The following is a 26,566-nucleotide window of genomic DNA, read 5'->3' as shown; positions in this document are numbered from 1 at the left end:
GCCCCTCAAAACACAAAATTTTCCAATTTCTGTTTAGACCTTTTTAAAGAGCTTAAAAAAACAAATAATTTAGTATATAAAAGTATTTTTGTTCAATTATTAGTAACGGAGAAAATTTAAAAAATTGTAAATTTAAAATTCCCATGTTATTCTTATGGAGAATATTGTCAAATGTTGTAGTTTGCTTGTTTATGAATATATTTTGATCAAACTTGTCAAATTTATTTATTTTGTACTAAGCTATCAATATTTTACTCAAAAACACACTTTATTTGTTTCCTTGTAGCAGCAAACCTAGGTACTCGTTAAACCTAATGTTTAACATAATGTTAAAATATAATTTAACTGAAAATCAATTCAGACAAATGGAAATTCGCTTAGTCGGCAGGTTTGCTGCGGCGGGGGTATTTTTACTTGTACTGGTGAAATTACCTGCTGTCAAGTGATCCTTGTGACCTTGAAAGGCAACCCGTTTCGATCCTCACGGGATCATCTTCAGGCGGACGTCGTCACCGTCTTTTCATTCTTGCGGACACGGTGTTTTTAAAAAAAACATTGAGATTAACAGTTTTACAACACTTAATACACTTAACATAAAACACGAAAAATAGCCAATACTATTATGGTACAGATCGGTCGTGAGCTTATTTTTTGCATCTACTAACTTCATGGATACCAAGACACTAATGGCACATTCATGTACAATTTTTAGGAATGTTTAGTACATAGGATTGATTAATTGAACCACAGTTATTTTTTTATGAACCTCAGGAATGAAATTGAAATTTGTTTATGGTCGATCATTAACTCAATTTCTCAGCTCAAAACTTATTTTAATGCAATTTTTACAATACCAGTTTTAACAGAAACGCCCAACTTATAAAAATTTACTAAAGACAGCGTAACTCAACGGGTTCACCAACCTTTTCTAATATCCTATCAGATTAATCAATTTATAATAAAATGAACAGTCTTGTTTGAGATTTAGGTCATGCTACACAAAGTCCTGCCATTTCAGTCTACTAATAGTTTCACAAGCACATCGAGTAACTAAGCTTTCATTTAAAGATTACATTTTTCATTTTTCAAAATCAATTTGATTACCAACTAATTACTAGATCTACCTTAAAGCTGTTGTGGTCCTGAGGAGTTTTCATAAACTCTGTACATTTATGTTACAGATTGAGCTAAATTTGGAAGCGTTAAACAAAGAAGCTGAGAAGTTTTCGAAGGCTTCAAGGAAGAGGAACAAATATGGTAAGAATGATAAAATTTACTTTGTTCAATCAAGTGGTTCACTTGTTTATGACATTTAATATGTTTTTGAGCTTCTTTTCTGAATTTTGACTCCAGAGACTCTCCAGTCTCCGCATCTCTTATATCCATTACAATGCAGAATGTAATATTATTCTCTATAATATTTGGGACAGGACAGGACAGAATTTTCATTTTCTTCTCAATCTTTTGGACTAGAACAAAACAGGAACTTTCTTAGTTGCTTCACCCGTCCATCCCTACTGTACTTTTCTATTTTTTCTAGATCATTTTATTCTTCATATGTTTTTGTAATGTACTACCGGTACCAAATAGCTAAAGTTTCCTTTGGGACCCTAATTAGACAAAGTGTCTTAAGGTACTTTTGAGCGTTGACATCTATGGAAGTATTTATTTATATCCATAAATAGAATCTACGTACATTTTATATTTTATTTGTGGAAAGTTTAGCGGTTAGCACAAAGCCACTGTAGCCTGAGATTACTCTGATTCCTCAAGCTGTTAAATCATTGCCACAAGCCACGTGACAGTATTTAAATTACATGTTTGGTATTTGGTGTAGGTACTAAAATCCTGCAAACTTGACTCCCCATATCAATTTTCTCGGCACCAGATTCTCGCTAACCACCGCATTTCTTGGTGAACCCGTAGAGAATATCTACCTAAGTGCCACAGAATTCCATCAGTTTTATTTACAATCATGTGAGTAACCATGGTGACATACTACAAAGTTCAGCAGCTTCAATATTTACACGTTACATGAACGTGCAGATCGATATAACTGTGCTTGGTTTTGTAAGTAAAAAGTTTTCCAAAGGATCATTGGTAATAAACTGTATAATGTTTCAGGTGAATCCCTCCTCCTCAGAGTGTGTAAGAGTGCCAAGTTCTCTGTCAGAGATGTAGAGTGTGTCTTGGCCATGGCTGACACCAATGTCAATGAGAAGGACAACCACGGCTGGACTCCACTGCATGAAGCAGTCAACGCTGGATGTATCCCTAAGGTTCAGACTTTACTGCAGTTCGTGCCTCCTCCAGGTTAGACAAACTCTCAAGTTTTTTCATTGTTTAGGATTGGAGGTGTTTTATGATTACATAAAGTGTTATTACAAGCTGTAGTGGAGACGGGTTAATGGACGCATCTTTATTTTTCTTGGTTAGCGGCTTAAAGGGTTTCCCGGTTTTCACCTGCTGAAAACTACCTCTTTATTTTATATAGATTCCATATAATGACATAGTGTGTCAACCAGTGATTTATTCACAGATTTCAAAGCCTTATATGTTGATCAGAAAAAAAAACAAAAATAACTAGCAAGTTTTATTTTTTCATTCATTTAAAGTGGAATCAACATACAAAAACAAAAAAAAAACCAGTAGTATTTTTAATTATTTATTTGTTAATAAAAGAGGTTGGCGGCTTCTTTCAACCTTACTTTTGCCCTTCTACATTGACCTAGATACAATAGTATTAGTTTTATTAATTTTATTCTTCACCATACAAATTGCAATATTGTTACAATTTGTATGGTAAAATATCACTGAAAAGTCATTGGTTGAGATTATTGTTACAGGAACTAGTATTGATACCTAGTACCATGAACTGGTAATGTATTATACAAATAGCTGGGTAGCTGAGAGGTTGTAGTGTTCATTTAACAATCAAAAAGGTCACCTGATCCTGATCAGTATCATCAAAACTGGGCCCAGCTGTCCTGCATCATTGGGCTTGGCTAGAGAAACAGTAACAAAGCTACACAGATCATCTCGCTCCATTCTACACTCTCTTGCATTCATTTAGCTTAAATTCCGTACCTAGGTGTGTATCACTCCCTCAAAGTAATGATAATTACTTCCCAGTCAGGAAGATTTAAGAGTGATTGTTTTGAGGGAAATGAGCCAACAAAGTCCCAGTTAGTTTTAGTGTTGGTTAAGAATGTGTTGTTGCTTCAGGGAAGGAAGCGGTAGATGTCGGTGTACAAAACAACGAAGGAATCTCTCCTCTTCACGAGGCCGTAGGAAATGGTAACCTGGATATTTGTAAACTTCTAGTTGAACATGGAGGTGAGTTGAAACCCAGCTTTAAAAGAATTACTCCTGCTGCAGAAAACCTGCAGGATAAGCAAAGGTCTATTTACCTGATAAGATTTTTACTAAAATTACTCCTATAAAAAAACTCATTTCTAATTCTAAGTGTATTTTTAGGAATTTGCCTCTTAAGGAAGAAAGACAGCAAAGGCGTTACACCTCTAATGCTGGCTAAAGGTCGAGACGAGATAGAACACTTTTTCAAACAAGCAATTAGAACTCAAGAAGAACTGAACTTGAACTCAAATTCCGTCTTGAAACTTTCAGACACAATGATCAGGCTGTGTATGTTGGTGTGTGAAGCCTTCATCTCCGACCACCACACGTGGGAAATCTACCAAATAATTAAATACAACAAGAGTTATGTTAAATTTGAGCAAAAGAGCTACGTCTCAGGGGCCGACAAAAACAATCTAATAAATACAAAAAGGGAACAAACCCATTTTAGAAAGCTCAGGAAGATAATTCAAAAACTCGCAGAGAACCCAGACAACAGTCACCTGGTTAGGATTTGGAGTGACAGATTTCTCTACAAAGAACCGGATGCAGAAGAAATAGAGACCTTGTTTGGTTTTGAAGTGGAAAATCTTTTTAGGTTGGATAGTGATATTCGAAAATAGTTTGTTCAGCTTCAGAACAATAGATTCCAAAAGGGTGTGTTTGCTGGAAATACAATAGAACTCCTCATATTCGACCATTATGGGACAAGGCCCCTGGTTAAAGATTTGGCCGGATTGCAGTTAAATTCTTACTCAAGTAATAAGGAACCAATTTTTTTTTTAATTTTATAACAACTTGTATGTAATTAATTAGTAAGAAATAAAACAAAAACCCAGGGGACACGTGGAAAAAACTCCTCAACATAACCACACTTACTAACTCGCATTTTAGATTGAACATCAGGGAAGGTTGGGTTTAAACATTGGTTTGGGGAAATCGAGGAATGTGGTGTGTCAAAGTAGAGAGCCGGACACGACTGGCGACACCAATTAGGTATGTTTTTTATGTCAAAACCGTAACGTGTGGAGCTTAGCGCCTTCTAGAGGGTTAATGACATCAGAACACACATACCACTGTTAAATAAAGATGAAAGTAAATAAGATTTTCCATTAAATAAGCTTCAAATATTATAAGACCTTAAAATAACCATAATTTTCTGCTGAGCTTTCTTGTCTGTTGTTTTTACGAAATAAAACAGTGACTGTTTTTGACTAACCCCACTGGAAATAATCAACCAACTGTTAAGAAGTTAGGCCTACTAGCTCAACTCAGTAGTGCACACAGTAAAATGTCAACAAACAGATATTATAAGAGTGCTTAAGTTGCAGAGGTTACTCTGTGCAACTCCGTACTCTGTGCCATGTGGTAAATGCATTTTGATTTTGGCTTTCGAAAACTTACCAGATAAATTGAGGACCGGTGAAACCGAGGCCGGAAATGAGGAGTTCTACTGCAATTCAAACTTCAAACAGTTACCTCATTTGGCTTTAAACAGTATGATAAAAAAGTTATACAAATAAGTCCATATTTGTTGTAAAAACGACGAAATATCTAACAGTATAACTTGGTTAAAGCGACATTGAGTTAAATTTTAGAGATTCGAGAATAAGATTAAGATGTTTAATACTTTCTAGTCATTGTACAAAATAGTAATACAATATATTTTAGTAGTAAAAAAATAATACCTCACTAATTGTTCCTACATCATAATTAACAAGTACAAAGTGGTAGAAAAATAGGGGTTTAGTGTTTAGTGTTTTAAATTTAAATAATGTTAAAATCTTAATTGTTACTATTATAGTCATCACTCAAATAAAATAACAAAGAGTACAAATTGAAACCGGAGCTTTCTTTTGAATTTTTAAACGAAAAGAGACGACGTCGCATTTCACACAGCAACACTTACGACTCTGTGAAAGAAGGTTCCCTTAGAGAACAAAATTGATACAAGGTTACATTTAGTCTACATAAATTAAAGACCTTGTTTTACTACAAAATAGTAAAAAATTGTTGGTTGCTGAAACTATTTGTAAAATTACTGTTTGTTTTTGTTAAAACATTAGCTAGTATTAAAATCTAGGAAAGGTAGTAAACCTAATGTTTTTGCTTGGAAAATTCCATTGTAAAAGTTTAAAATTGCTTTCTTTTGATATTTAACTGTTAAATTGCACAGATGTGTAAGTTACTGATTTGTAAACTAAATTTATTTTTTAATCACCACATTTTTCCTTCTGATTTAAGGAAAAGCATGAACATTTTCATGTGAATGCCAACTTAGTGTGATTTTTATTGCATCTAAAACTAGAGAAAATCTAGCAATGAACAGCTAACAGCTTGAGGCATTTTTCGTGTCATTATTAGCTAAAAGTTAAATTATTGAAGAAAAAACTAACAATGTTTGTTAACAGGATGTTTTTAGCAATTTGTGTATTAAGAATATTTGCCTGTGTGATTAGTGAGGTTATTGTAAATAGTTCATTTTACTAAATGTATATGTTGTTGTAATTGTACATTTTGTAAAGAATTGTGTCTATTCACACTTGAAAAATATACTTTTTTTGATAAAATATCTTAATTATTACTTTTGACCTTGCAAATACACCCAGTATTGTAGCTGCTTAATGCAGCATTGCAACTTTTTCTCTATTTTGACAGGATTTTTATTTTTTATGGTATTCATATTTTTATATTTGTTGTTATACTCGCCTTGATCAATTTTGTAGTGAGCTTGAATTTGTACTTCCACCCCATATTCTTATTGGTGTTTCTAAATTTTTTTTTTAGTAATTAACTGTAATTAATCTTGTTCACAGAGCATCTGTCCTGTAAATATAGAAGTGAATTATTCACTTTTTTGTGATCAAAATCATATTAAACCACATCAAGAATTTAATTCGTTCACATATTAATTTGGAATGTGTTTTTTTAATCCCTTAAAGGCTCATAGAAGTGGGTCATGTATAAATTAATGTTTAAGTATATTTTTGAGGTTACTAGACATGTTTCACTTACTTGTTTGTTGTTGTGTTAATTGTTTGTATTGTTTCACTTACTTTAAGTATATTTTATATTTATTAGGATTGAATAAGTAATTTGTTTGTGGCGTGAACTTTGCTATTTAAACTCCAGTAGCCAGAAGGATGTGAAAATTTATATCTTGTCGACACTAACTTTACAAAATCCTTGTTTAGAATATGGAACGTCACTACCCTACTACATGTGTAACCTGCATTTTCAAACTGTGTCAATATTTTAGTAACAATTGTACTTTTGTACTTTTATATGCATTTGTAACTTGAAAGTGGCATTAAACGTTATCAGCGATCAGAGATATTCTTTCTATTTTATGGGTAAAATCAGAAAAGTTGTAATAACTATTTAACCGCAACTTTCACAGCAATAGGGGTTGTACACTTTTCTTCAGAATAAAAATTTCTATAACAATCAAAAAAGTTCATAGCGTGTTTGTGGAAATCCCATCTCCCCCTTATTTTATGGGTTACCCATGGGGATACCATAGATACCCTCACAGTGAATTATAATCAAAATCCTCCATGGTTAGTCAATGTCACAGTACTGTATATTACAACGCCAATATATATACGTCCGTAAACGCGATAACTTGAGTAATTTTTGTCCGATTTTGATGAAATATGGTTTAAAGGTGTAAAGCAGGATAAACTTAAATGAGTTCGCGAACCAGCATGATCGGACCATGGGAACGGGGCTTTTATGGGGTAAAAACTGGTTTTTCTAATTTTTGACCCTCAAAACACAAAAGTCCTCAATTTCTCTCTAGACCTTGTTAAAGAGCTTAAAAAAACAAATAGTTTAGTATATCAAAGTGTTTTTGTACGGTTATTGGTAACGGAGAATATTGTAAAATGATGTAGTTTGCTTGTTTATTGATATATTTGGATCAAACTTGGCAAATTTATTTATTTTATTTATACTAAGCTATTAATATTTTACTAAAAAACTCTCTTAATTAGTTTCCTTGTAGCAGCAAACCTAGGTACTCGTTAAACCTAATGTTATTTAAATAGATTTGATTGAAAATCAGTTCAAACAAATGGAAATTCGCTTAGTCGGCAGGTATGCTGCGGTGGGGGTATTTAAGTATAATCTTGTTTTGTCTGGCGAATGTGTTTCTACAATCTAGTTGAAATCATGCGTTTGGTTTCTCCGATGTAAACTTTGCCACAGGAACAATGAATCTTGTATACACCCCGTGCTCTTAGGGGTAATTTGTCATTTACCCGGTGCGCCTAGGGGTAATTTGTCTTTTCCATTGGGTAGGATTCCAGGCGTACACCGATGACATAAACCCAGCTTTAAGTATACCTGGACGGACTTCTGTGACTTAGTATCAGCCTAGCCACTGAGGATGCCACTTCATAGTAAGGGCGAAACGTTTGGCAGTGAAATACAACTGACGACGCGGTTGACGCCGAAAACCATCAATATGGATTTCAATGACACCGGCCGCAAAAGCCTACGCTATAACCATAACCTCTATGGTTAGTCAATGTCACAGTACTGTACATTACGACATCGATAACCTCTATGGTTAGTCAATGTCACAGTACTCTATATTACGACATCAATAACCTCTGTGGTTAGTCAATGTCACAGTATTCCATATTACGATGTCAATATCCTCTATAGTTAGTCAATGTCACAGTACTGTACATTATGACATCAATAACCTCTGTGGTTAGTTAATGTCACAGTATTCCATATTACGATGTCAATATCCTCTATAGTTAGTCAATGTCACAGTACTGTACATTATGACATCGATAACCTTTATGGTTAGTCAATGTCACAGTATCATTTATTACGACATCAAATAACCTCTATGGTTAGTCAATGTCACAGTACCTACCTACTGTATATTACGACGTCAATAACCTTTATGGTTATGCAATGTCACAGTATATGCCTTATAATTTTATTTAAAAAAAAATATTTTTTTAAATTCTTGACTCGTTGATTGAATTTTGAATCAAAATCTTTTCTTAGGATTCGGTGGATTCAAGATTCAGATTCGACACATCCCTACTTTCTACATATACTACGTATATGAGGAGAAAGTTCCTAATAAATGGTCCTGACTATGGACACTGCTTATCTAAGTCAGTAACAAAGCTACATAGATAATTCATTTGACCCTCATTTTGCATTCACATTGAGCCTAAAATATTTGTACCAAAATAATAACTAAATTGGGGTGCCCTAAAGGAAGAAATTCGCAAAGATAACTATTTACTTATTTATTCTTTAATCTTTATTAAATAAAAGACTATAAATTTCTCACAATTTCATAACACTACTCACTACATACAGGAAAATTGGGAAAATGAACTTTGTTCTTGAGCTTTTAAAAGTATATTAGTTATGATTGGGACTACTAAAACAATATTTTATACAGAAAATTGTCATTTGTTTTTACAAGAGATTGCACCTCTAAAGTTTTATTCATAATTTAGGTCAATTTGTATTCCTAAATATATAGTATTAATATTTCTAACAATGAACAGGTAGTTATACTATTATTTTGTCATACGATGCTAATTAATATCTCCGATTAAAAAAAGTACAATAGTGACTTAAATGCAAAACTAATATAATTACATTCATTTTTCTGTGCTATAAAAATACTTCTATCAGAATTGTTCAGTCCAAAATATTCATAATGGACTATTAATATTTACACATACACACGCTTATTATCGGTAGATTATTTTATAATCACGCTACACCTCATAACTAATAACTATATTTGACAGAGATTCTATTTTTAGTACCTTAGTTACTACAATTAAATCAGATCCTAGTGTTCTCAACACAAACATAAGCTATAATGACATTCAAATCATAGTATTGATTGGCAAAGTAGATAAAGGAACCAGCAACAATCAATATGAATCAATTGACCTAAGGTGTCAAGAGATGAAAAGACAGCAATTGTGATGTATCTGAAGTCTTGCTGAGTTCAAACATAGACTTCTTATCCTAAAGTAAAATTTTATTTTTCAGACAACCTATTCAAACATTTTTTTTGGCAAAGGGATGAAAAGAAAGTAACTTATTCCTTTTTCTACGTTCCAAGCAGATAGTTTTACTCATAGTAGGCCTATTGTTCCAATAAAGAGATCAATTAAAGATAGTTAGCCTAATATCAATAAAGAAAGATAATAAAGAATGAGCGTAAGGCAAAATACCTATATAGAGAAAACTTATACATAATACAACATATAACTAGGGATGGACGAGATTGGATTTTTAGTTCGAGACGAGACCAGATTTTTTATTTCTCATAAAATTTCGAGACGAGATCGAGACGGGATTTCCCTTCTCATACACAAAGGGAAATGCACGTTCACAATTTTTACCTGATTTTGTAACATTGTTAGATGACTGTTTAAATACAAAAATAATGATAATTAATAGGCAAGAATATTTACAATCTTTTATTAAAAACATCAGCATAACATTTTTTTATGAATCACGTCTAACTTATTAAAAATGCCTACGATTAGGAAACATAGTGATATCAGTTAGGATAGAGTTCAACTTATCCTAAAATTAAATAAATCATAAAATAAAAGCAATATTAATTTTTATAAAATAGTTACTTTGTTTGACTTTTTATAGTAATAAAACATTCCTCACACTGCTTACACTCAACAAAACTTCTCAAATGTTATTAAAGTAATATTATTAAGATAATTAAAGTAATATTTACATTTAAAGAATTAATTAAATAAGAACGCCTTCGCAAAGGAAACGCAACTACAACACGCTCCTGTATTGCGGGTATTGCATTGACTTTCTGCAGGTGTTTTTATTTATTTTTTTTTATTCTCGTCTCGATTAAAATCTCGGTCAAAAAGAAATCTCGTCTCGTGTAACGAGATTTAAATTTTCCCGAAAATTCGAGACTTGACCATCCCTACATATAACATACAATAACTAAAGTTTTAGAAAATATTAGTAAAGTATCAAGAAAATCAATGGACTACCAGTACTTTTATAACAATGATTTGTAAATTACAAATAAATTCATACTAAGAAAGCAGTTACTCATTACTACCAACATAAATCAACAACATATATCATTTATATTTCATGGGAATATATTAAGTAAACTATTAACACTACAAATAAACCTATAACAACACAAAATAACAGCCGGCTATGGTGGAATAGATCATACTTAAACGTCCAAAATAGTTAAAATAGTTTACAATGTAGATTTGAAAATCTACATTGCAAATCAATGAAACAAAAGCCAAAATGATATTAAACATCCTACAGTGAGCAAAATCTTTTGTATATAGTGGTAGTTTCTGGGTATATCTGTACTCAATGAGTATTGGAATTCATTCACTACTTAAATTAATTTCTAGATTACTGAATGATATCAATAAATGCAAACAATTTTTAGTTCATCCATTTACATAATTTCATTAATTTAATGATTTAGAACATACCAGTGCTAACTACAGAACACAAAGTAAAACAAAAAGTATAAAAAACAAATAAAATACCTGGTGTGTGGGTTCTAATTATGTCTTTCATTCCAATAGAATTGTGAGATACTGTACCAATTTCAGTTAGTCTTCATTGAACCAATTCAGTTTGATAGTAAGTCTATACTCTATACGTTGAATTTTATTTTATATGTGTATCATATCAACTGACTAATCAGAACTGTAGAATAGTTCGGTTTTATATGTACATTTGTTTTACCCATTATTATTTTCTATTTGTGGTTTATAAACCCATACAAATTAATAGGAATGTAGAGAAATTTTAACTGACTACCACTATTTCTACATTTGATCATATTTTGATTGAAAATCCAGACAGACTACGTCAGACAGTGTGTGAAAGACTTAGATGGTTGTCATGTTTACCAAATAATGTAGGCCTAATACTTTTTGCTTACAAAATTATAAGCCTACTTAAAAAACCTAGCTACCCAATCTGTGCCAATTGTTTGCACTTTCCATGTGTAGAAACTAACCTATTCACTCCTACGAGTGGGGATGAACTCTTTGAACCATTAAAAAAAAACTCTGGAAAATCAGATTGTCCAATAATAACTAATAACTCAACAGATTGTCTTTTTTCACGTCTATTCAAAAATTGTACTGCACTTTAACCTCAACTCTTCATAACTATTATCATATGATAAGAAACTCTTAGATACCGATACCCTCTTTTTAAGATACCAAAATCTACAATTTTACTGACCAATTAATTATTGAAATATATTTGAAAATTAATCTTTCACACACTGCCTTGAAATAAGAATCGTAAAACTTACAAATCTTGACCACGTTGTGATCCCATAGGCCTATCACACATTATATACTAACGAGAAGATGTAGTCTTCCGAGACATTCAGGTGCCACTCTGAAGGTCTATAGGAACTTGAGGGTACGTCGGAAACTCAACTGCTTCTACGACGTCTTCCACCTACGACAGACCAAATGTTGCACATTACACTTTACACGATAGGATTAGAGGTTGAATTATACACCGTTAAGACGTCAGCAGTATTTTGTTTCAGAAAATGACAAAGAACATAGTATCCGATCTTACCTCATCCCTATTAGGTCGGACAATCGAGACAAGACTGCAATAAAAAGGATATCTATTTTACAATCTTGTGAAGACTTACACAAACAGTCAAGAATGTCTGCTATAAAGTACCCAACCTCGCCTGTAAGCATGTGCACTTGAATTTTATAAATAACGTTGCAGCACATAAAATATAGCACGATTTGATAGCACGAGTGAAGCCAGACTGACAACATTTCTAACAAGTAGGGGCCTAAAAGATACAACTAAATTTGATAAATTACCGTGAACACAGATTTTACATTTCATCCTTAACTGCATTAACAATTTATACATTCATTAAAAGACAAATTATTCATAGTGATGAGTTAAAGAAACATTCCTTACTTGCTTAATGCTTACATGTATTTTTAAAGTTTGTAAATGGGATTTTTTTACTTGAATAGGAGGTACAATATGTAGGCTACTTTCCTGTGATGTTTTAACAACACTACATAGTACCTTTTGGGTGGTAAGGAAACTCTTCATCAAGTGACCATACATTTAGCTTCCTAATTGACCTAATTAGGATCTATGGTGACATGAAAAAGAGAGAGTTTCCTTTTCTCCCAAAACGTAGTGTACGACACAAAAAGTCCCATATTTTACTTTCAAATCAAAAACATTCTCCTACATGTTTAACCATAGACTGAATCTTTTAATCCATAACTACAAACCAATCACGATTAGACAACCTAAAACTACTGGGATGTAATTAAACGCAATCAAGCAACCTAACTTTAACTCACCTTAAAGGAAGGGTAAAGACCAATCTGATTGGTGCGCAGGTTGCGTCCTTTACTGTACCCGTCCCAGTGGTTACCTGCGACCCCCACCATCTCTCCTACGTTGAGATCCATCTGGTCTAGGCCTCGAGACTTGTGGTCCAGAATAGCCTTCCGCCTGAAAACCAAAGTCTAGTTGAGAACTGGAGCAAAGAGGAGACAAGGAGCAGCAGATTGAGATTACAGGATGTGACGTGATTGAAAGTTTCAGAGGGCATCACCCAGTCCACTGAGGGCTGTTATAGGAATTCGTTTATCTCTTGTCTCTTGAATTATTCTCCCAAGTGGAGGTGTTTAGGGATAATCTAAGCAAAACTACGACGAAAAACGAATTTAAACTATAAAATAATCAAATGTATTTCTTATTAATGTTTTCATGACAAGGAACAATATTGGACAACAAAACAGACAGCTGATAGTAAAAACAACATTCATATCATCTGTATGACTATTACAAATAAATAGAAAAGGCAGGCATTTTCAACACTTTCCCTTATTTGCATAGTCACTCCGAGAGTACAAGATTTTCTTGCAGGAATTGAAGTCTTGGTTGAGGTATAGGGTTCGTTTCGTTTCAGTCTGACTAGTCGCTGTGACTAATCCGTCATCAACATAGAGTGCAACAATGATTTTTCCAGCAGGGGTAGGACAAATATAGACGCAGGGATCTTCACGGCTCTGTCGAAATCCTAAGCCTTTCATGAAGTCGTCAAACCGTTTATTCCAGCATCGAGGTGCCTGTTTCAGGCCGTATAAGCTGCGTTTGAGACAACAAACACGATTTGTCCCATCTGAATATCCTTCAGGCTGCTTCATAAAAATTTCTTCTTCAACGTCTCCGTACAAGAACGCAGTTGAGACGTCAAACTGCCGTAGAACCATCTTCTCAACAGCTGCGATGGACAATATTGATCGAACGACCTCCAGACGAGCAACCGGGCTGAAGGTTTCGGCATAATCAATACCAGGTCTTTGCGCACATCCTTTGATGACCAATCTCGCTCGATATTTGTCAACACTTCCATCAGGATTGCGCTTTAATCGGTAGACCCACTTGTTGTTGATAGTCTTCTTTCCCGGAGGGAGTTCGGTCAATTCCCATGCACCGTGTTTATGCATGGACCCCATTTCTTTGTCCATTGCTGTTTTCCATTCAGCACTATCTTCTGAACTGATGGCTTCAGTGTACGACTTAGGTTCATCGTCAACAAGAAGAACTTCGACAAAGTTAGACGAGACGTAATCGTTTAGCCACTCTGGTCGCCTTCTTTCCCGAGTCGAGTGCCGGGTTGCAGGATCGTTGGATAACTCTGCATCTTCACTATCACTGCTACTTGACGTGTCCTCAGTTGGTATAGGCTCATCATCACCCTTCACTGGAGAACTAGGCTCGTCAATAGTCTCTTTAACTTCTTGCCAATCTTCTTCGACGTCATTGGTTTTCTCAATCTTTATGGGCCACTCAACTTTCTTGTCACAGTCTCCAACGATTTCTTGAAAAATGACATCACGAGAGACTACGATATCTCTTCTCTCTGGGACGTAGATTCGATATCGTTCATCACCATCGTATCCAACCAGGTAACCAACCACAGCTTTCTTGTCCATTTTTCGCCTCCTCTGAACAGGAACATGGACGTAGCACTTTGAGCTGACCACTCGCAGATGTTTGATCCTCGACTTTTGACCAAACCAGAGCTCAAAGGGTGATTTGTTGGCAACTGCTGACTTTCCCACTCGGTTCAAAACGTAGCCAGCAGTGATGACAAGTTCCGCCCAGATCGCTGCAGGAAATGTTACATTTGGATTGGCGTACTTGAAGGTCCGGGCCATTTCGACGATCGTTCTGTTCTCTCTCTCCACAGCACCATTTTGTTCGGGTGTATACGGTGCTGTCAGACGTTGGTTAACACCATATTCTCTGAGAATTTGACGAACTTCAGCGTTGTCAAACTCACCACCGTTGTCGCTGAGGAACTCTTTGACGTGATGACCAATTGTGCGTGCTTTAGACAACACTTCACGCAACGCTTCCTTCACAGCAGATTTTTCCCTTGCGACAAAACAGTATCGGTACCTTGAAAAGTGGTCTTTTATGACGATCAAGTATCGGCGACCTCCGAAGGATGGGTCAAACGGGCCGCAAACATCACCGGATAACAACTCACCGGGGGCTGAGGGGCGTTCTCGTGTTCCGAATGGTAGACGGTGTGCCTTTCCGAACTGACTCGGTTCGCAGATCTCGTAGTTGGCTGGCACTTTGATACCCATTTCGGATTCGAGCTTCGATCGGACGTAACGTTTATCCATGTGACCCCAGCGCTCATGATATAACTGCAGTATTCGATTGTCTTCTGCTGCATTAGCGCAAACCTCAGATGGTTGAACTGTGTGAAATGAGGCACGATACAAAGTTCCACCACAGTTTCGAGTACCTTTGAATACAGTTTTTTCGTTAATTGTGAACCGACACTCGGTATTAGTCGATTCAAACCTGCTATTAGGGTTTCGATCATGAGCTGCGAGAATGGACACTAAGTTCCGAGAAACGTCAGGAACATACCATACATCGTTGAGTGTGAACGTTTCCAGTTTTCCATTTTCATAGTTCGCTACTTCAACGACTCCACTGCCAAGAGCTTTTATAAATTCCTTTCCCGCCGCCTTTACTGTTGCGTTTGAGTTTGCAGGAAAAGGTTTGTACTCCGTGAACCAACTCAGATTTGACGTAATGTGCCGCGTAGCGCCATTGTCGATCCACCACTGGTCGTTCGTGGTCACGATATTCGTGTCACTGCTGATGGAAATCAGCGCACTTCGGTTGTCGGTCACGTTAACTTGCGAGCCCATTGTTCTCTTCTTATCAGTGTCACTCGTTTTCGAGCTAGTGCTAATGCCGTTAGCTCGAGCTGGATACGCAGGCTTGCCGTCAGCTTTCCATTTAGAACACTGGCGAATCCAATGACCTTTCCCCGAACAGTATTTGCACGAAGTGTCACCTTTTGGTTTCCTATTCTTCTGACCACCGCTGTTTGTGGCACTAAGAATGTCACCGGCTTTTGACGTAGGAGCAACATTACGCTCATGAAGGATCAATGCAGATGAAAAATCTTCAAGTTTCTTGCTCTCGTTTGCCTTCATAAGTAAGTAGCTAGACTTGAACGATTCAAAACGCTTCGGCAAAATATGTAACACTTTTGACACAAACAGGAGCTCAAGAAAATCTTCGACTGTTTGGATGTTACGCGTTTTGAGGCCAGCTGCAAATTCGCGGTTTTGATTCTTCAATCTTGAAAGCACGGTCGGGGCATCCTCGGTATCATCCCATTCCATACTGAAGAAATCCAAACACTGACGAAACAACTGATCTTCTGCCTTGTTATCGAACTGCTCGATCAAAATGTCCCACGCTTCCTTAGCTGATAATCTTCCGGAAATACGTTGATGTAGATCATCACTAACGCAATGAGAAATAACTATGTTTGCCTGAGTCGTGGATTTGTTGAATTTCTGAAGTTCTTCCTTTTCGGCTTTAGTCGGAGGCTCAGAGAGGGTAGGCTTTTCTCTCTTTCCCTCGAAGATATCAACCGCGTCGAACAACTCTAGAACGTCCAACACTCGATCTTTCCACGTCGGCCAATCTTCTGCCCCTTTCAATGGTTTTATACCTTTCACGTATTCCATTTGTAGAGCTGGACGAACTCGATCGAAAGATATACCAAAGAAATAATACTCTTGAGACAGAAAAATACGTCAGTATAAATTGTTCTTACCGTGTACGTAGTAGACTAGATTTCCCAACACTGTTATGTACATAAAACGATGCTGGCGACCATAACCTCTTGAATTATTCTCCCAAGTGGAGGTGTTTAGGGATAATCTAAGCAAAACTACGACGAAAAACGAATTTAAACTATAAAATAATCAAATGTATTTCTTATTAATGTTTTCATGACAAGGAACAATATTGGACAACAAAACAGACAGCTGATAGTAAAAACAACATTCATATCATCTGTCTGTTTTGTTGTCCAATATTGTTCCTTGTCATGAAAACATTAATAAGAAATACATTTGATTATTTTATAGTTTAAATTCGTTTTTCGTCGTAGTTTTGCTTAGATTATCCCTAAACACCTCCACTTGGGAGAATAATTCAAGAGGTTTGGTGTTAAGGGATAATCTAAGTAAAACTACGACGAAAAACGAATTTAAACTATAAAATAATCAAATGTATTTCTCATTAATGTTTTCATGACAAGGAACAATATTGGACAACAAAACAGACAGCTGATAGTAAAAACAACATTCATATAATCTGTATGACTATTACAAATAAATAGAAAAGGCAGGCATTTTCAACATTGTCTTTTTGTAGAATGAAGAACTTTCTGGCTTCCGACAGGATGGGGGGATAGGTTTGAGAAAAGACAGAAAAGTCAGGAAAAATAATTGAGGAAAATATTGCTTAGTGAAAAAAATTAACCAAGATGAACTATTGTCAAGTTATAGGAAAACAGAAAGGAAAACCTTTTAAAAGGTTGAACTGGCATGGTCGGAAATGGGAGGTGACGGGAACAGAAGGGGGAAGGATTGACAAATAAGGAAAATCATTCTGAAAATTAACAGGAAAAAGAAAAAATATGAAACATATTACACTTGAATAAAGGTCAAATCAGGGTTGAGTGAAGTTAAAGTTCCGCCCTCACCTGTGTATTTGTTGACCTCCAAAATAATAAATGTCGTCAAGGGAACGAAATCTGTCTGCAGCATCTGGGTAGAGAGTCTGCATGATCTCATAGGCCACACGACACACCTAATACAGAACAGCAACCACTACAGACCTTGACTTTACAGACTTTGACAATCAAAGCAAATAAATTAATTTACCTAACCCGCCATGTTAAACTTCCCTATCCCAAGCGTGATGTATATAACTTCGTTACTTCTCGAGTGATGTAAAGTTGAAAAAAACTCACTCGGTGATGTAATGAAACCCATTTAAATAACATTGAGTGCTTAACTTAAAAAATATACCTCTATGGAGCCAACGACGTTCAACGCTAGAAATCAGCTGTGCGCTTGAATTTTATTGTTATGTTTTGAAGAATTTTCCTAACCTAGCTTTTGTTTGTAAATGAACGTTACTGTTAGAAGATGAGTGAAATGGATAATGAAAAATATTGTTCGTAACCTCCTGTATATTGTCGGGTCAGGTAAAATCTTGTACGTTACACGTTACGCAAGAGCGTGTTTATATCACTTCGGTAAATTATGCCACTCGCTTCCGCTCGTTGCACAACATTCACCTGCGTGATGTAAAAACGCTCTTACTACACTTGTAAGGTAAATAGCTATTACACTTTTAACTTTTCCTTGATATGTAGTATTCTTGTGGTAAGTGGGGAAATATTTTAATATTGTTTTGTTTTGAACTTTGCTGGATCTTTTTCATTTCTAATTTATTTGTTTCAGACAAAAGTTGTTCTTAAAGGCAGTTTTAAACTATAAACACACTTTCAGACTAATAAAAGGCATTTCTAGTGATTTAGATGGGCTGAGACCTTTTTTAGATGAGATTATCCATTGAGTCTGAAAAAAATGATTAAAAATTACTGAAGGAAGAACGCCAAAAGGAAGTATACAGCAGAGGAAATGCTTGGATCAAAATGAAGGTAGATTTTGAGAGGATAGGAGCAAATAAAGGAACAAAAAAATTTAGGGCTTCCAAAAAACGCACACATTTTCCCCCATACAAAATCATGTATATTTCTTGAACTTTTTGCAGCCTGCTAAAAATTCACTTTCAAATCATAGAGACCAAAAAATCAAATCTGCTGGACACTAGCCAAAAAACTGCATGACAGGTGTTGTAAGTACATAGTCAATATAACAGTTTCGGGGCTAAACAATGAATTGATCATCACTTACTTGTGAGGAGAACGTGCAGACCAGGTGGTCGCTGAGAGATAGGAAGTGGATGTCCATGACGATGCCGTTGAGTGATGAGTCAGAATACCTAGTGGCGACAGCAGCCCCCTTGGCTACAGCCGGATCCCCCAAAACCTCATAGTCCGGGTACCTGAGCAAATAAATTTGACGAATTCGATAGAGATATATTTATAGACAAGCAAATTAAAACAGTTAAACAAGACATATTTAATATGGGAATTTTAAATGTACAGTTTTTTTCAATTTTCTCCTCAAATATTAAACGTACAACAACGCTTCAATGTACTCAATTATTTGTCTTTTCAGATTTACAAAATAGTGTAGAAAGAATTTTGCGATTCCCAAAGTCCGAGCATGTTGGTTCATGTTTTAACTGAATTTTTTCAAGATCAAATCATACTTTTGATTTGATTCTTATTCGAGTTATTATGGAAAAATACACACACATGTACACAGATTTGAACAGATGGTGAACTTGACTTCTAGAGACATCAATACAAAAAACTGATCACAGGTTCTAAGTCTTACCATGATACAAAGCTAGGGCAATAGTGTATTCCCAGTATAATTACAAGTCTTATAAAATAATTCTCATGAGAGACTTGTTATTACTACACAATTTTCAACTTACTTTTTCTTGATCTCCGAGAAGACCTTGGGATCATCTGAGGCCAGGTAGATTCTTTTGACGTCAACGTTCTTCGTCATGCTGAGCTGTTGGTAATACTCTTCAACGGCCAGCATGTATTCCTCCACAGGATGAAAAGCAGCTTCAGTGCCGACCTTGTCAGTGCGCCGGATGTGAACTCTGTAAACAATAAATTTGATTCCACTCTACTTGTAAAGCAAATGAAGATGGAAACTTAACTCTTTGGAATCTGAAAATGTAGATCAAGTTTCAATATTTTACTACAAAAAAATTGTGCATGCCTCCATTAGGTACAGAATAATATCGTACAAATATTCACGTTTGAGTGTGAGGAGGAGTCACTGGATGACATTTTCTACTTTTTGACTTAACTGAAGCAAAAATCATAAAAAAAAAAAAAAAAAACAGAAACTTAGATCACTTAAAAATGCCAATGGCAATACAAGCAGGAGATCACTAACCCAACAATGGGTTTCTGGAAGTCGAAGCGCTCGGCGGCTGTGCGCAGGAAGTTAGCCAGGTTAGGTTGTGGACGTAGAAGATACTTGAGCAGCTGTCCGACCCACCACACGATTGGATCCCCGTGGAGACGAGCAATGCGAGGTGCTAGATCCTGGGGAACGGCCAACGGTAGATAGGGCGGCCGAGGAGAGATGGAGTCTATGATCGGCAAAACAACTACCTGAGTGGATGATGTGCCTGGAACCAAACGTTGCGTTAAAGCATCACAAATGAATTTTTAGTATACTATAAAGACCGTCCAAAGAAAATAATTACTTGTAAATGATATAGAAAATTGATGCAATAATTTAACTGATAAAATGCTTGCAAGTTTTAAAATGTCATTCAATAAAACCCACTACTTCACTATAGTTTGTACGTAAACACACACTAATCTAAGGTTTAGGTTATGCCTTAGTTCTGACCTAAACTAACCCATCTTAAGATAACATATCTCCAAACGGGATTTGAAGATAATTATTACATTGTAACCTTAAAAAAATATGAAGGTAGTGAAAATAGAGAAAAATCCAACTTTATAACCTGGGATATCTCATAACAAGCGGGGTTTGTCAAACCGTAGCCACGGTTTTTTACAAATGAGGAAGGCTTGTCGAACCACTGTAAAAATTAAGTTCTATAAGTATAGCCTAATCAAGGATAGCTGTCTAGTTTTGATGCAACCAATTTCCGATACTCCATACCTGGCCAGTTGCTGGTAGAGGTAGCTCCAGTAGTCTCCATACACGTATCACTCACAGGCTTAAACACCTCTTCCCATCCGTTACGATGGTACCTCCATCCTTTAGACTTGAGTATCATAGTGCGCTGGGTGCCGTATGCCACTAGTAGACAGTAAACAGCATGGTGTAGCTGGCATCCGTAGCCACAACCCTGGAATGTATAAGAATGAAGATTTATAACCAATATTTATAAGCAAAAACAATTTTTAAAAGTATTAACATTAACCAAATAAAATTATCTAGGCCTATTAATAAACTCTTGTTGTTCCACTTGAATTAAACCAAAGAGTAAATCACCAATCTTATAATGGAGAAAATCATTTAGTTACTATTTGGTGAAGTCAAACATTAACTTACATCAAACACACATGAACAAAGTTTTCAGAATTCAGATTTTACTATAAGAAAAAAATTAAATTTACAATGAATACGCCAATGGATAAAAAGCACTATTTAAATAAAATGAAAATGCCTCTAGGCTTAGTTAGATACAGGCTAGACCAATGAATACAAACCCTTTATGAAGCAAAATGCTCATGGAGAATAGTCAGACTGGAATTTTGCCACCGAAATGAGCTTTGCGCAGCTGCCACTACGAACCCTCGCGCGGCAGCTGCGCTACTCTTTCTCTCTCTCTCTTTCTAAGCAAATTCTTTGTCTCACTCAGTCAGCTGACTTGCCGCACGCTCTCGATAGTCTACCAGGCGGCCGCTGAGGGAACTATTGAAAATTCAAATACTTCCAGAATGTACTTTTTACAAAGACATTGCGCTTCTTAAAGGGATTGTATTCATTGTATAGGCTACACATCAGGTTGCGTGGTTAAGGGTGTGAATGTTTTAAAGATGAATAATCCTTGTTTGTAGATCGTCCTGGATCTTTGCTAGAATCTTTTTATAAATTATCACTGACAACTATATCTATTTTCTTTGTAGGCCTATTAGAAAAGTGCTACAAACTATCTCAGTAAGAATTCAGCAATCTTTGCACAGTACAGACCTGCTAATCTGGCACATTCAATAATCTAACATTAAAGGCTAGGTATACAGTAATATTGTGTTGATCAAACAAAACAATTTAAACACAATCTAACTAATTGTCGCAACAAATTATCTGACCTTGTTTAAATTACAGACAAGCTTTTTTGCAGTATTGCAGTCCGCTGGGTTCTGAAGGTAATAGAGTCTTCTTTGCACCAAATCTGACAAATCTGCTGCTTCTTTTAGCCTCCAGCCCGAGTATCCGTCTAGTTCTCCGATTGAAGCGATATCTTTCAGTAATGCTCTACAAACACATTGAATTAAAATACTTAAGAATATTTCAGTTGCCTCAAGATGAAAAATTAATTTAATTATGATACTCAAGATTTCCTGTAGGTTTCTATCTGGATGGTTCCAAATTCATTTTCCTAAAATAAATACTTGTTGTAAAACTACAATGATAACTGAGGCCTAAACAGAGAACTTACCTCTTATGCTCTATCCCTTCATCGAGCAACTTTGTCAGTCGTGCTGTCAGTCTCATGGAGTCGGTTCCCTCTCGTTGCGCCAGCCGAACTTGAGCACTCACAAAGTACCACAGTTCTTCAACTTCGGACTTCAATCTACGTCGCAACTTCTCATATTCTAAGCTGGGCTGTTCTTTGTTTCCTGTAATATTATATTATGCTTGTATCTCAGTGATCGACAATTCTTTTACTAATCATTTTTGAAGATATACCACGGATTAAAAATATAGATATAGGTTCTAACTTAAACTTAGTTAGCCTACGAATTCAAAAATTTAATTCATAGAGTGAATAACTTTAATAGGCTATTTTACTTTTACCTTAATAGTGAGCATAGTTAAGGTTGATTCATGTACACATCAGTCCAGTGGGGCACAGTTCAGTCTCAGTTACATCCGCAATTCCTCGGTCAACTGTCCATCAGTTGGTTTCAGTCAGCTTCCTTCAGTTTATTTACAGTTTATTTATGTTGCAGTGAAGAATTTTTGTATTAAAACACAATAGGTATTCTAACAACTTATCATCGTCTATCTTGACGATTGCTAAAAAGAGTGGGTTACCTACTTTAAATATAAACACAATCATTTAAATAACAAAAACACTATTTTTCAAGGTCAAACACATAAGAACCAGTCCGTCAGGCGTCCGAACATTTCCAACATATTGGTTGGAAGAAATCTGAAATTGACTGACGGGCACTGGCAGAGCGACTTACGGACCTGCCTCAAAACTGCACCGAATGAGTGTAGAAACTGTAGCGCAAAATATAATCCATTAAAGTATACATTTTTTTAATGATGTGCCTGAACCGGGGTGCACTGGAATTGATGTGTGTGAATCAACCTTTACACTCGTAATTTCTCTGAATTGTAGCCTAAGTGTTGAAAACCTCCTGCATAACATAGCATAGCCTATTTAACTTAGATAAACTATTTAAATCTGCCTTTTTGTGGTACCTATTTAAAATTATTACTGCAACTCACCGAGTGTGAATTCACTTGGTTGCTCATTTTCAAGTTCTGAATGTGCAACTCGTGCCAGTCTGTCTTGGTATGATTTGAAAAGGGCCTCCTTTTCATCTTGTTTCATTGATGGATTCCTTCACAAAACACGAAAAACTAACTTAACTTAATGTAAGATAACTTTCAAACTAATATCCTTGTATTCATAGTGGAATGGACTTTTGAGTGGAAATAGTTCTATGCTAACATGCCACACAAAATGCTTGAATTGACAAAACGGGGAAGGAAAACTGATCATATCATTAAGTTATTAGTGGGCTTACAAAATAATTTCCGGTAAATATGCATTTTAGGGTTTGCACGCGATTTTTGAAATTTTTTTTTTTTTCTACTCGAAATTTAACGCTGATTCCGAAAATGACGTTCTTTTTCCGCGGAAAACGACCATAACGCGGAAAAACGACCAAAACGACCAAAAACTCTTTTTTTACCAAAACACGTCATGTGGGTACTCAAATTAACCGTAATATTAAGCAGATCACGACTATGCAAGAATTTTTTGGATCCGAGGTCAAATAAGCGAGATTTTCACGTAAATATGCGATGCTATTTTGGATTTTTGCTCTAACTTTTGTCTGTGTTAAAATACCAGCTGATCAGGATCAACTGGTCATTATTTTATTATAATTGTTTATGTTTTAATTTAACAGGTAAAAGGGATGATGCTAAGTTATGCATAACCTAACTTAACCTAACCTACCCTAACCTAACCAACCTAACCAAACCTAACCTAACCTAACCAACCTAACCTAATCAACCTAACCTAACCAAACTAACCTAACCTAACTTAACCTAACCTAACCTAACCTAATCAACCTAACCAAACTAACCTAACCAACCTAACCTAACCTAACCAAATCAACCTAACCAACCTAACCTAACCTAACCTAACCTAACCAACCTAACCTAACCAACCTAACCTAACCTAACCTAACCTAACGAGCAACATGGCAGTGCTACTACAACCAATGAATAGGTTGGTACTGAAAAATTTCCCAATTTCAAGCATATCTGCCATAATTCTCCCGACTAATTACCCATTATTTTTTACACATTAAATTACAACGATAAACCACGTTAGATGTCTCCCCCACCCAAAACCCCGAATTCCCACCTGTCCCCTAGTGACTTGGAGTTATTGCTGGTAGTATCACGTTTTCGTGAATATCTCGCTTATTTGACCTCGGATCCAAAAAATTCTTGCATAGTCGTGATCTGCTAAATATTCCGGTTAATTTGAGTACCCACATGACGTGTTTTGGTAAAAAAAGAGTTTTTGGTCGTTTTGGTCGTTTTTCCGCGTTATGGTCGTTTTCCGCGAAAAAAGAACGTCATTTTCGGAATCAGCGTTAAATTTCGAGTAGAATGAAAAAAAAATTTCAAAAATCGCGTGCAAACCCTAAAATGCATATTAACCAGAACTTATTTAAAATAGGCTATCTCATCTCTGACACTGAAACAACCTCTATCCTCGGATTTTTTTTTCTATCGATAATAAGTTAATATGATGGAGTTTGAGAAGTACAGCTAACCTACTGTAAGTTCTAAGCAAAGTTTTGCAACATTTTCTCAGCTAAGCTTTTTAATTTATAACTAACCTATCTTACAACTTATCTATGCTAACTAGGCCTCTATGTACATCAGTTAAGCCTACCCATTGATGTAGATTTCCAAAAGTTGGTTAACTTCTGATCTCTGTTGTTGTAGCAGCTGAAGTTCTTTCAAGGCTTGATTAATTCTTTGAGCTGTTTGGGGATCGTTGTCATGTTTCAGAAGTCCAAATGATATTATGATAAAAATGAACCATACCACTAATAATACTCCTAATGCTCTACCCCATCCCATTTGACGAAAAACTTTAGTTTTGATCATAGTGGACTTTTGACAGAACACTAACTTAAGCTATTTATTAAATGCACGCCTATAGCTCACAGTTATTGCAATACATATCTAGCGCAAAAGACGTAGGACCTGTGTAGAGAGCTTTATAAACCTTAAATCTACCACGTAAAATAAACTACAATATACAGCTAAATACTTAAGTAACAACTTAGTTATTGTTGTTACTGTTAACTTTGAGGTTAACTAACAGTGTAATCGTCTTGATTGGAATGACAGCAGAGTCAGCAGACAGCTGATTCGTCTCAAGGCAGGCTGAAAAATATGCCATGTAACTTAATCACGCTGTTTTTTCCTTATTACAAAAAAGGAATAAGGGAATGTTCTAATTTTTCATTTTCAGAAAGTAGTAGGTTGTTACTTTTGAATTTTGTTTATCTTCCTCTTATAATAAAGCTTTTAGGAATAACAATAATCTTCTTCTCAGAGGTTTGACCGTTGACTTAATAAAGTTGTTTTACAAACTTTAGGCACTACAAAAACGCCTTGAAGTTGTGCAAACAAATAAAAATAAACAAATAAAAAGAATAAATTAAATTTATCTCAGTGCTATTAGTCAATAAATTTTCATTGAAAGGAAACACTACTTTGTTACTACTTAAATAACAACACTACATAGACAATTAGGAAATTTATTCAGTATATTATTATCAAATTAATTGTGTATTTGTATATTACAAATTACCTATAATTTCCTCGTCAATTGGCTGGACTGAAAGACTGATTATAAAATAAAATAAATCAGATAAGCCTGCAACTTATATTTGCAATGACGTCACGGCTATGTCAAGAAGCAGTGGAACCTAGATAAAAAGTCACCCTTGATAACAAGTGTCATTTTCAAATCCCCTTGAATTTATTTTACCCCAAATCACATGTCATTGCAAACCTCAATAAGGAGTCAACCTTGATAACAAGTATAATTTAATCATTCCCTCGAGAGTCTTGTTATCAAGACTGTAGTTTGATCCAATTTAAAGGTGTAAATGACAAATCTGTCAATCTGTGCAATACAGTTACCTCAACCTGTGGATTGACTTAAGCATTGTTACAGTTTACAGTTTATTGAAAATACACAGTCAAGGGATTAACGAATATTATTTTATAGTACATTCTAGAAAAGTGGAAACTTTTTTCAGTTAACTTGTTTTAACACGAAAAGCGAAACGCGCAAAGGCTTTAAAATGATGATAGGTTTCACAGATATAAAAACAGAAACTAGCTACTGTAACATCTAGTACTGTTTTACAGTTAGATGTTGAAAATTTGATGTTGAAACATCTTTTACTTTGCATGATTGACCTATGTAAAGATTTTGCATAATTGTACAATGCCCATCTCATCTCAATGTATTTGATCAACGGCAATAAATATTCTCATTTCTGATTTCTAAAGTACTATTCAATGAAATGACAACATGTATACTAATTGGCCATGTTTTTTTACACGATTAATTAATTAATTACGTATATTTATAATTGACATTCCAATTACAACCAAAGTCTATCCAATCC

The 26,566-nt window shown here is 35.3% G+C and overlaps 2 protein-coding genes across 5 annotated transcripts in view; one reads left to right on the top strand and one right to left on the bottom strand.

Moving 5' to 3' along the window:
- The window catches only part of LOC128986100 (uncharacterized), a 35,299-nt gene extending 28,509 nt beyond the window's left edge, over nt 1–6,790 (top strand). For all 4 annotated transcript variants that reach the window (XM_054406233.1, XM_054406230.1, XM_054406231.1 and 1 more), the window contains exons 11-14: nt 1,182–1,257; nt 2,125–2,313; nt 3,226–3,336; nt 3,478–6,790. In XM_054406233.1, the coding sequence (XP_054262208.1) occupies nt 1,182–1,257; nt 2,125–2,313; nt 3,226–3,336; nt 3,478–3,980 (879 nt within the window). In that variant the 3' untranslated portion in view covers nt 3,981–6,790. The remainder of the gene's footprint in view (nt 1–1,181; nt 1,258–2,124; nt 2,314–3,225; nt 3,337–3,477) is intronic.
- Nucleotides 6,791–8,625: 1,835 nt separating this feature from the next.
- On the bottom strand, nt 8,626–25,227 carry LOC128986169 (alpha-(1,6)-fucosyltransferase). Its single transcript, XM_054406353.1, has 11 exons — nt 24,808–25,227; nt 23,115–23,230; nt 22,093–22,273; nt 21,743–21,908; nt 20,586–20,775; nt 19,842–20,079; nt 19,363–19,539; nt 18,711–18,861; nt 17,489–17,595; nt 12,744–12,897; nt 8,626–11,850 (listed from the first exon to the last, which is right to left on the bottom strand). Exons 1-11 carry the CDS (start codon nt 25,023–25,025, stop codon nt 11,776–11,778), a joined length of 1,773 nt encoding a protein of 590 aa, XP_054262328.1. The 5' UTR covers nt 25,026–25,227; the 3' UTR covers nt 8,626–11,775.
- Nucleotides 25,228–26,566: the final 1,339 nt, after the last annotated feature.

Source organism: Macrosteles quadrilineatus, unplaced genomic scaffold (assembly GCF_028750875.1).
Source record: "Macrosteles quadrilineatus isolate MER2022 unplaced genomic scaffold, UCM_ALF_1.0 Scaffold_2__2_contigs__length_208266976, whole genome shotgun sequence".
Taxonomy (NCBI): Eukaryota; Metazoa; Arthropoda; class Insecta; order Hemiptera; family Cicadellidae; genus Macrosteles; species Macrosteles quadrilineatus.
This window is presented reverse-complemented; position numbering and strand designations above follow the sequence as displayed.